At 46.8% G+C, this 12,133-nt stretch overlaps 1 protein-coding gene across 1 annotated transcript; it reads left to right on the forward strand.

Annotated features, from left to right (window-relative positions):
* The first annotated feature begins 1,849 nt into the window (after positions 1-1,849).
* Positions 1,850-5,571, forward strand: LOC127656730 (uncharacterized). Its single transcript, XM_052145208.1, is given in 4 exon segments — positions 1,850-3,082; positions 3,404-3,452; positions 3,627-3,869; positions 3,872-5,571. Coding segments are annotated over 4 exon segments (3,225 nt in total).
* Positions 5,572-12,133: the final 6,562 nt, after the last annotated feature.

Consider the following 12,133-nt stretch of genomic DNA (forward strand, 5'->3'; position numbering starts at 1 on the left):
CATTGTACACATGGGAACCCTAATCTGAGTTGACATGGTAAACATTGGAACCAAATTACCGGATATCATGAAGCTTAAAGGTATTCAGCAATCTTCATTACTGCTGTGTTTTAGAGGTCATCATTACAGTAGAGCAGTGTTTTCCAACCTGTTTTGTCTACCCCCACAGTAAGTCTCAAGTACTCCTACAACACCAAACCAGAAATGTGTTTCTTGTCCTGCAACTCAAGAAGCTCCTTTCAAACTGAATCTTGTTACTGCCTTAATAAATTTTAAAGTTATAATTTCTGTTTTATAGTTTTACAAAGCTAAATCGAGTAACAAAATGATCACAGGGGAAATTGGCATGTTGTTTTAAAAAGTGAATGTACCCTTAATTAGACTCTATTTTGAGGAATTACAAGTGCCACCCCCCATCAGACATTTTTGCATCAATTAAAATGTGATTGGTTCTCCTGATGGCCAGTCCTCCCCTGATCGGGGGACGGGCCACCGGGAAAATGACTGGTATGCCAGATTACCAGTCCAGCCCTGGTTGCAGAACATTACTTTGATATTACTGCATTAGATTTGCATTGTTCCATGTGTCACTTCCTATTTACAAGAGTGAGATGACAGTGTCCGTCATGTTTTAAAGGGGGACAGGTGTTGAGCAGTTTCTTCAAGCATTCCGCTCCTTATGTTTATTTAGGAAGTCCCACTCAACATAAGCATAGAGTCTGACATGCTGTTATTGTCTGTAAAAGATGTGACACATGGCATTAGATGTAGCTGACATAAACACAACTGCCATCAAAACGTCAATCATGTGCTATAGCCATTGTTCTTCATAAATTTTTTTATTTCCTCCAGTTGATATAATTACAAAATAAGGCAGGTCTTCATCTGTCCTGTAGTCTATATACACTAGTGGCCAAAAGTTTGGAATAATGTACAGATTTTGCTGTTTCGGAAGGAAATTGTACTTTCATTCACCAAAGTGGCATTCAACTGATCACAAAGTATGGTCAGGATATTACGGATGTAAAAAACAGCACCATCACTATTTGAAAAATGTCATTTTTGATCAAAACTAGACAGGCTCCATTTCCAGCAGCCATCACTCCTTATCCTTGAGTAATCATGCTAAATTGATCATTTGGTACTAGAAAATCACTTGCCATTACATCAAACACATCTGAAAGCTTAACATTGTCATTGTGTTACATCAATACAAGTACATCAGTGACTCTAGTTTGAGAAATAGATGCCTCACATGTCCTCAGCTGACAGCTTCATTGAATTCTACCCGCTCAACACCAGTTCTCTTTCATCATCTCGTGTTCGAGATCCACCTATGGGAAGGGCATCCGTACCTGACCTCTGCAGAAGCATCCAATTGCACCAAGTCTGGCTAGACAGACAGAAGCGCGTGTCCTATGCTCGGTAAGGTCCCGCCCCTTACCTAAGGGTATATAACAATCTGCACGCGCTGCTGCTCCTCAGTTGACATTCGCTTCTCGCGACCTCTGTTTTGTACTCAGCTCGGTTGAAATTAGAGTTTTTCACTCACCCGTCTACAGGAGGATACATCGCACAGATCAGCCTCCGCCTGACGTGATTAACCTTTTTTCAGCCAACTTAGCTGTTTATTGTTTATTGCAAGCCACCCAAGCTCGCTCTAAACTACCACCAGGCTGCCCGCCTTTTCTCTCTCCTGCTCCACGCAAGGATTTTTCGGAGTTTTCGAACATTTATGGCATTTTCTAAGCCTACAGCCTCCTCTGGGGGCAGCCTATCGCGTGCCTGCCCGGCCGCGTGCGGTGCCCTCATCGCAGCCAAGGATTCCCATCCTTTATGTGTTGTGTGCATGGGTCTCAAACATGCGGAGCAGGCTCTAGAGTTTCCGGAAAACTGTAGCCACTGCCTGGCGTTGCCTAAAAAACTCCGCCGCCGGAGGCTCAAGGTCGCCGCTACCCAGTGCACCGACCTCGAACTCTCCGACTCCGATGGGGGTAACGGTGATGACGACGCGCTCCTGGTTTCCTGCCGGGGCGCGGCCTCGCTCAGCTGGGCTGATCAACACAACCCGGAATTTCCTGAGGAGATTCTCTCAGTGGACCCCTCGTTCGCCAATGAGCCGGCTGGTTCTGGTGACTACGACGATGCGGGCCTTCTTGAAGGTTCGGAGGACGAGGATGCCAACCCGTCTTCTGTGACTCAGGCTAACGCACCTGCAGCCCTCACCCAGTCTGTCCTCATCGAGGTTTGTGAGCGAGCGGCCGCTCGCCTCAATATCGAATGGCCAGCTTTACAAAGTGCCACTGACCAAGAGAGGGACGTGTATGACGGGAAACTCCTGGGACCCCCTCCAGGCTCGAGAAAACAACTTCTCCCCGTCCTTCCTGCATGCGCAAAGCATATGAGGTACTTTTGGGGGGACCCGCTGGACCTAAAACACGGTCTCGCGGGCCTTGAAGTAAAGGACATGACGGCCCTTGGGATGGGTGACCCCCCGCCATCGAGCCCTCTGTCGCCAGACACCTTAATCCATCTCAAGGTGGTCTACTTGCCCCCCAAACCTGTTCTCCCGAACAAAATGGACCGGTTTTCTGCCTCTATACACCAGGCCTCTTACAAAGCCTCGGCCTTGGCCGTCAGAGCCCTCAATGTCTCCTCTCTTCTGTCTGCATACCAGGCTGAACTCCTGGTCGATATGGGGCAACAATTGGAAAAAGGGACCCCCACACCCTCTCTGTGGAAGGAGATTGTTACGGTGAATGACCTTGTTCTCCGTAATGCCCGTCAGGCCGTCCAAGCCTGCGGGCGCTCTATGGCGTTCTCAGTGGCTGGAGAACGTGCTCTTTGGCTTAACTTGTCGGGCCTCCCTGACAGTGAGAAACGGCGCATTGCGGGTGCCCCTGTAGAGCCTGGCCAGGCTCTATTTGGCCCTGCCGTCGCTTTAATGCAACAGCGTTGCGACGACAAGAGGAAGGAGGACGAAGCGCTAAAATTATGCCTCCCGAGGAGAGCGGCACCGCGCCAGGCACCACCCGCGCGACCACCCAACCCTCCTGCTTCGGGCGTCCTTTCCATTACCCCGGTAAGGCAAAGCCTCGGAATAAGCCACCTCATCAGCAGGGTAACCCGCCTTCTGCTAAGCCTTGGGGTAGAATGTCTTTCGCCGCGGCTGCGGCCAAGAAACCCCCACTCTACCCCCTCCGATTCTAAACGGAAGCGGCCGGCCTGATCCATGGCCTCAGGGGGCTTTGAGTCCACGTTCTCGGGCCACCAGCCCCCGGACTCTTGTTCGACCCTCCAAGTTCTCAAGAAAAGGAGGGTTTCACTCGGTGGGGTCAGCCCCCTACCAGTGGGTGCCCACCCTGTGTGTTCGGTTCAGAACCATGTGTGTTCCCCTGTTCAGCCCATATCAGGGAACTTCCATGTGCTGGAAGTGTTTACAGTGAGAAACAGTATGAGAGCAGTGTCACCACACAGCCCCTATTACATCTCTCCCACACACTCAATAAAGGCTTCGGCCCAAGTGTTTCAAAAAAAGAAAAAGAACACAAAAAATCACAAAAATCCAGCACAGAGAGAGAACATCTCTCCACAACCCCTTATGTCGCCCCTATGTTGTCCACTAGATGGCGCCATTGTATTTCAAATGAGCAACTCGGGCATAAACGCAGCAATAAGCGCTTCCCCGGCTCAAGTGGGCTCACTTGCGAGCCACACAACAGCTTGGCAGGCTGTGTCGGCTCCCGAGTGGGTGATTCGAACCATAACGAAAGGGTACAGGCTCCAGTTTGCCAGGAGACCTCCACCTTTCGGCGGCGTTATCTTTTCTCACACAGAAAAGAGCGCTGCACACATTCTGAAAGAAGAAATTCCTCCCTCCTCGTGAAGGGGGCGATTCAAGTAGTACCCCGAGATCAATGCAATCAGGGGTTTTACTCCCGTTATTTCCTAGTTCCAAAGAAGGACGGCTCTCTCCGTCCTATTATGGATCTCAGAGTGTTAAACAAACATTTGAGGAAATACAATTTCAGAATGTTAACACACGGCACACTCGCGCGCTCAATTCATCAGAACGACTGGTTCACATCAGTCGATCTGAAAGATGCCTTTTTCCACATCAATATGTACGCCCCGCACAGGAAATTTCTTCGCTTTGCCTATCAGGGCATATGCTACGAATTCACAGTCCTCCCTTTCGGCCTCTCGCTGAGTCCGAGGGTGTTCTGTCTATGTGCGGAAGCGGGCTTAGCGCCGCTGAGAATAACGGGTCTCAGGATCCTAACATACATAGACGATTGGTTAATCATAGCCAATTCCAGGGAAGAGGTGGTGCAAGACACTCGCCGTGTGCTCACGCACATCACATCACTCGGGTTCAGAGTGAATGTGAGCAAGAGCAATTTCACACCTGCCCAGAGTGTTATATTCCTGGGTCTGGAGCTGAATTCAATCTCAATGCGCGCGCGCCTTTCACAAGAACGCGTTCGCTCTCTAATGAATTGTCTATCACAATTCAAGGAGGGGACGAATGTGCCATATCGCAAGTGTCTCAGATTACAGGGTCTTATGGCATCAGCTATTCAAGTTTTGCCTTTGGGCCTTCTGCGTATGAGGGCATTCATGAAGTGGGTTTTATCCCTCCACTTCAGCCCATTACGCGACCTCTGCCGCTCTGTCACAGTGACGCGCTCGTGCACAGCAGCCTTGCGCCACTGGAGGAGTGCAGACATGTACGCACATGGGACCCCTCTCGGGGCTGTTGTGTTGCGAAAAGTGGTAACGACAGACGCGTCCTTAACAGGCTGGGGAGCCACTCAGGAGGGCAGGACGGTGAACGGTTCGTGGCCGAGCGAACTTCGTTCAGCCCACATAAATTATCTGGAGCTTATGACCGTATGGAAAGCTCTGAATCATTTTCTTCCCCGTCTGCAGGGGCATCATGTGCTCGTTCGCTGCGACAATACCACTGCAGTGGCTCACATCAATCGCCAGGGCGGCATGCGCTCGCCCAAGCTTCATGCCCTAGCTCACAGGCTTTTGGTGTGGAGCAGGCGGCACTTCCTGTCGTTACGCGCAACCCATGTTCCAGGTGTCCTGAACAGGGGCGCGGACCTTCTGTCGAGGGGGAACCCGCTCTACGGAGACTGGCGACTCCACCCCCAGATAGTGGGCATGTTGTGGGAGAAATTCGGGAAGGCGAACGTAGATCTCTTCGCCTCGCGCGAAAACTCCCACTGTCCTATGTTCTTCTCGCTAAAGGACGAGGACGCGCCCCTCAGCGTGGACGCACTTGCCCACCCGTGGCCCAAAGTGCTGCTCTACGCGTTTCCCCCCCTGTGCCTGTTAATTCCTACCCTGGCCAGGGTGAGAGAGCAGGGCCTGTCCCTAATTTTGATAGCACCCAGGTGGCCCAAGGCACCATGGTTGGCAGAGATAATTCCTCTTCTGCATGCCCAACCGTGGCCCCTCCCTCTTCGCACAGACCTGCTGTCTCAGGCGAACGGGGAAATATATCACCCACACCCGGACAGGGTGGCTCTGTGGGCTTGGCCCGTGAGAGGACAAACTTAAGCTCGATGGGGCTCCCCCACGGGTGGTTGCAACTATACAGAACGCTAGGGCTTCCTCCACAAGGTCCCTATATGACTGTAAGTGGCAAGTGTTTGAAGGGTGGTGTGATGAGCGTGGTTCAACATCATATCAGTGTTCAGTCTCTGATATTTTATGTTTTTTACAAGACCTTATGGATAAAGGCAGGACTTTTTCCACTATTAAGGTCTACCTGGCAGCTATTTCCGCTTGTCATGTTGGGTTTGATGGCTTAACGGCAGGGCAGCACCCCCTCATTCGTAGATTTATGAAGGGTGCCCGCCGTTCTCTCCCAGTTACTAGAAGGACTGTCCCTGAATGGGACCTCTCCATGGTGCTGGAGGCTTTATGTCAGCCACCTTTTGAGCCCCTGGGAGGCGTTTCCCTGAAAATTCTGTCTTTTAAGACAGCGTTGCTCCTGGCCTTAGCATCAGCTAAACGTGTCAGTGACCTACATGCACTCTCTGTTCATTCCTCGTGCACTAAATTCTCTCTTAGTGGAGATAAGGTTTTTCTTAAGCCTAACCCGGCCTTTATGCCGAAATGCTTCCCAGCATTCTCGTGTGAGGTAATGGAGCTTTCCGCTTTTCACCCTCCTCCTTTTTCATCTGAAGAGGATCAGAGGCTGAATGGTCTGTGTCCGGTCCATGTCCTGCGGGCTTACTTGGATAGGACCAGTGCTTTTCGGAAGAGCAATCAGCTCTTTATCTCTTGGGCTCCTCCTCACTCGGGGAATCCCATTTCTAAGCAACGCCTCTCACATTGGCTTGTGGAAGCTATAATTTTGGCTTATGAATCTTCAGGAGTGCTGCCTCCAGAAGGCATCAGAGCCCACTCAACGAGGGGCATGGCCGCCTCTTGGGCTCTGTTCAGGGGAGTTTCATTGCAGGACATCTGTTCTGCTGCCAGCTGGGCTTCTCCCCATACTTTTGTACGTTACTACCGACTGGATGTAACCAGGACCCCGGTAGCTCATTCTGTCCTGGGGGTGGGTTCTTCATAGCCCCTCCCCTGTTGGTTCCTTTTTTCTTTATATATGTAATATATTTTATATATATATATATATATATATATATATATATATATATATATATACATATATGAAGTAGGGAAAAAGGGGTAATGGGCCGGTTGGCTGTACACATTCATGTCACCGAGCATGCATTAACATTCCTGCTGGGTGTTGTCTTTACTGGGTGCTGCTGGGCTGATATTTATGTTTGTGCCACTAACATGTTTCTTCAGCTCTGCCAGTACACAGTTCTCACTTGTGTGCTTCAGGGTTGCCATGTGTGTAATTACGGGACGTGTCAAGCACCGCCTCCTTGGGGCGACCGTTCCCTTTTCTGGCTTGCAGGACCTCACTGTGAGTGTATTGGGCAATCGGGGAGCTGTCCATGTCTCCCATAGGTGGATCTCGAACACGAGATGATGAAAGAGAACAATAGGTTACTCACGTAACCCCGGTTCTCTGAAACATCGAGTGGAGAGATCCACCAAGCTTGCCCCGCTTGCTGCACGAGAAGCGAATATTCTTACTGAGGAGCAGCAGCGCGTGCAGATTGTTATATGCCCTTAGGTAAGGGGCGGGACCTTACCGAGCATAGGACACGCGCTTCTGTCTGTCTAGCCAGACTTGGTGCAATTGGATGCTTCTGCAGAGGTCAGGTACGGATGCCCTTCCCATAGGTGGATCTCTCCACTCGATGTTTCAGAGAACCGGGGTTACGTGAGTAACCTATTGTTTCATGTACAACAGTAAAGAGAAGAATCAGGGGTGCAGACCTTATGGAAAGAAATGCAAAGAAAAAGACACATTTGTAAAAAGGAAAGTTTAGAGTGGGCAAAGAAACACAGACTGTAACAGTTACCCTGTCTTGTTTCACTGTTCCCTCTTGTTTACCATTTTCGTCACTTTTTGCATTCCTTAGTTTTCACTTTTGTCCCTTATGTAACTCCATAGTCTCTTTGTTAGCGTTCGTGTTTTCCGTCATTGCTTTCACCTGTCCCTCGTTAACTTGCCACTTGCCTCTGTTTCTTCCCTCGTTATCTTGTTTGGTGTTCTGTTTGTTCATTGGCCCCTTAGTTCTATGTTCATGTATATATATCCTGGTTTTTGGTTTAGTCCCTGTCTTTCGTTGATTGTATGTGACGTTTCATGTCCGTGCCTATGTTACTCCGTGTCGTTCATGGTCGCTCGTGGTTACCCTGTTCCCTGTCTGTTCCGTCCGAGGTTACCCTGCTGCCTGTCGTTTCAGGTTTACCCTGCCCACTGTGGATGTTCTCTGCCCAGTCACTCCTGCACCCCTCCTGTGTTAAATACAGTATTTCTAGTTTGTGTTTTTCCCATCGTGGATCTTTTCATTTGTTCCTGAGTTTGTTTACTTTGTGTTAATCACGACTAAACTGCGTTTGGATCCTAAACCCCTGTCTGCCTTCTCCTGCTTCCCGCAGTCATCACACAGACATTGGACAACAAAAAATTGGAAAAGAGTGTTCTGGATCTTAAACCTATTGAGCTTTTGTGAGATCAGCTAGACTGTAAGGTGCGTGAGAAGTGCCCGACAAGACAGACACATCTATGGCAAGTGCTACAGGAAGTGTGGGGTCAAATGTCACCTGAGTATCTGGACAAACTGATAACAAGAATGCAAAAGATCTGCAAAGCTGTCATTGCTGCACGTGGAGGATTTTTTAATGAGAACTCTAAAGTATTTTTCAAATAGTAATTGTTCACATTATTAATGTCCTGAATATACATTGTGATCAGTTGAATGCCACTCTGGTGAATAAAAGTACCAATTTCTTTCCATAAGAGCAAAATCTGTACATTATTCCAAACTTTTGGCCACCAGCGTATATGCGGATACATGCGTTTCGTAACAAAAAATAGCAACCTAGTCAAATAGTATCACGTTTCTATACCGGTATCTTTGCAAAATGATTTTTCCGTGCCTTGTTGTACATATCACAGCAGTTTTTTGGTGAAATGTTCAACAGGGGCACTACAACAATGTTTACTTTTATTCACTCTCACACAAATCACGAGAAAATTGTCCCTTTTCACCTTGTTCCTCACGTTATCTTTAGGCATCAAAACACTTTTACTGTAGTGCATGACTGTAATATGATACATTTTAATGTTTGCATTAAATAACCAACTATTCACAAGCTTATTCAAGCATGATCAAGTTGCACAGTAGCTCAACTTATTAAGTGTTGCACAGGAGTGGAGTAGATGCACCGCACAATGAAGTTTTTCATCTCACATTTTCTCTTTATGACACCATCGTTTAGATTAAGGGTTTAGGGAAGGGAGGGGAGGTTTGTTTTGTTGATTCAATGCACTACAATTGATTAGCCTTAAAAAAACTCATCTTTTTGGGAGAAGATTTAACACTCTGTTAGCACAACACATTAAACATTTCACCCTGGAACTGCCGCAATACCTGTAAGATAACATGTCAAATCGTTTTGCTAAAATATCGCCACTGACACATAATTTTCAGGCTAATAAAAAATGTATTCACAGAAGTTTGTTTAATAATAATATTTTTTGAAATAATGTCATTCAGAACCAATTATTTTTGCCATGGAACACTAAAGGAAGATTTTGGAGAATATTTACATAGTTTTTGGATATAATGATAGCTCACAGTGGGGGATAAAGTTTTTTGTGTGTGTGCGCGCTATATTGCAAGTATTCAGAAGTCATATGATAGCTTTGTGTGATGAACAGGCCTGAAATGTACACTGATGAGCCAAATGCCAATGTCTGGGTAGATTAGATGGTAAACGAACAATCAGTTTTTGTAGTCAACATGTTGAATGCAGGAGAAATGGGCAGGAGTAAAGACCTGAGTGAATTTGACAACGGCCATATTGTGAGCATCTCTGAAATGGCAATGCTTGTGGGGTGCTCCCGGTCAGCAGTGGTGAGTACCTACCGACAGTGGACAAGAAGGTACAAACCACAAACCGACAACAGTGTGGTGGGCACCAACTGCTCATCGATGCGTGAGGGCAGCAAAGGCTATCGCGTCTGGTCCGAACTGACAGAAGGTCTAATGTGGCACGTCACAGAAAAATGTAATGATGGTTACAGGAGGAATGTGTCACAACACACAGTGCATCACACCCTGCAATTAGGCAACAGCATGTCAGGCAGGCAGTCAAAATATTTGGCTTATCAGTGTATGTCATTATTTACTAAAAATCATATATAATGCATGTAGCACAGATTGTTGCTTTGGTACTGTAAAAAACTTACATTTAAGCATCAGTGAAGACTTAATCCCATGTTGTGATCTGGGAAATACTGTAGTAAGTATAACTAGGTAAACTAATGTATGATGAAAGAGTATACAGTGAATGTTTTTAGGGTATAAAACACTTGTGTTTATAACATAAAATTACATGTTTTATTTTACATGTCAAGGATGGCAAATACTGTATGATTCAACATATCAGAGATATTTAGACCATTTTATTTGTCAAAGACTATAGCATGCCCACACATTGATGCCGCCGGACTGTAGCTAATATTTGGAAGGATACACTGCTTAATTGTATTTGTTTCGAATGACATTAGCTAATTTGGGAGTCCTACAAAACACTGTGGTCTTTCAGACTTCTGCTCTGCAAGAGCAGCATGGTTTACTATTGCAGTACAATAATATTTAGAGCTACTTTGATTTATTGAAAACACTCAAACATTTTGAGTTTGCTATTCGCAAGAAGCATCTGCTGACGTCAACCATGCCTCACACAAAAAAATATCTCAGAAGACACATGATCAAGAATTGTTGCTTTGCATAAAGCTGGAATGTAGGGCTGAATGATTTGGACAAAAAATGGAATTGCGATTATTTTGAAAAGAATTGTGATTGCGATTTGAACTGCTATATCAAGGGTTGCATTTTTTTAATTGTTTATTTTTCATTACAAATAAATATGATATTATCAGCCTAACAGCTTGTGTGAAAATTTTGTGCAAAACCCAAAGATTATGATATAATTATGATCCTGCATGTGAATTTTCACAGATCTTTTGAATGTGCTTAAATGAAAGAAAGCCTGTTCTTTTGTACAAAATGAGTTAACACAGTTAATGTCACAAATTTGCTTATTTGATAACTGATCATAAAAATTGTGGATTCTTAAAAATGTCTTATTTGTCTAATGTCTAATGTCATTGTAATCATATAATCACTAGCATGCATGCAACAGCGAGAGAGTAGCAGGCTATTATATTTATGAAGTTTTTCGCACCTGCATTCAAATCTACTCCTTCCTCATGATCATGCAGCGTGTTTTCATTAGCTGAATAGGAAGCTAAATACTGTTAAAGTGTGACGAGTCTCGCACTGCGTGTGCAAGCCATTCACGCATCACAAGCCAATCCACTATTTAGCTCTTTTCGGTGAATCACACCTGCATAATCCTAAAACTTTATTTCTGGGTGTAATTAATATTTTGAATAGACTTGAAAATGATTTTGAACCCCACCATGTGGGTTTATGTTCCCCTTCTGTCACTCACTCGACGTTGTGTCGATGAAGAATTGGTGAGTTGAATTTGCATGCAAATAAACAACGGTCTTACAGGTTAAAAAGCGAAGCCATCAGGCAAGTTCATTTAGATTTCTTCTTCGGAGCCGAGTGGTCGCACTACAGCAAGCTGAAGTCGTCTTCTCACTCGTTCACCTTCCCTCTCAGAGTGTTGCTGTTGGATCTACAACACTTTCCAGCGGTCTCTCTCCACTCTGCACTCCACAGTATACACCACTGGGCGCTTCGACAGCGCTTCTGAAAGAGTTTATTTCCTCTAAAATTGTGTGCACAGTAACGTTGAATGTCTTTTTAAAGATGCCATTCCATCTCTGTGCAGTTCCTGGATGTGGTCATTAACACTCTGATGGTCATGAACACTGCCTCACGTGTCTGGGCCAATGTCAGGTTAAGGAAGCGTTTGTGGATGGTTCATGTTCTCACTGCAAGAACATGACCATGGCCACTTTACAAGCGTGGCTCTCCTTCTTCAGAGGGAGAACCTCTTCAGCCTCCCCCTTTCCTAGCCCTACTACCTACGGGTACGGCGCCGATGTGGCTGACACTGGAGACGTTTCGCTGGCTTTGCTGGGTGCGGTCCTGTCAGGTAATTCCCCACGGGCCGCCCACCCCACAGTGCGCTTGCTGGCCTCCATCCATCTCTTGGAATTTAAAGGCAGCTGGCCTCAGTGCCAGCCTAATGTTTCTCCTGGAGCCCGAGACCCAGATGAGATGTCGATCACTGCATCGGAGGGCGTCTTAGCGGTGTCGGATGCTGAAGACTTGACCGGACTGCCGCCTTCGGGTGTGGCAGCCCGGTCTGTGGCGGATGCTGAACTCACTGCCATGCTTTCCCGGGCCGCCAGATGACTGGTTTCTCAGGTCAGCCCGCTGCTCGCAGCCTCGCCTACCCCCAGTTGTATTCTTCCCGGAGGTGCCTGATGAGCTGACGTGGTTGTGGAGGGCACCTTTTGCTGCCCGGACCCGGTCCTTCA

Source organism: Xyrauchen texanus, chromosome 16 (genome assembly GCF_025860055.1).
Source record: "Xyrauchen texanus isolate HMW12.3.18 chromosome 16, RBS_HiC_50CHRs, whole genome shotgun sequence".
In the NCBI taxonomy this organism is placed as follows: Eukaryota; Metazoa; Chordata; class Actinopteri; order Cypriniformes; family Catostomidae; genus Xyrauchen; species Xyrauchen texanus.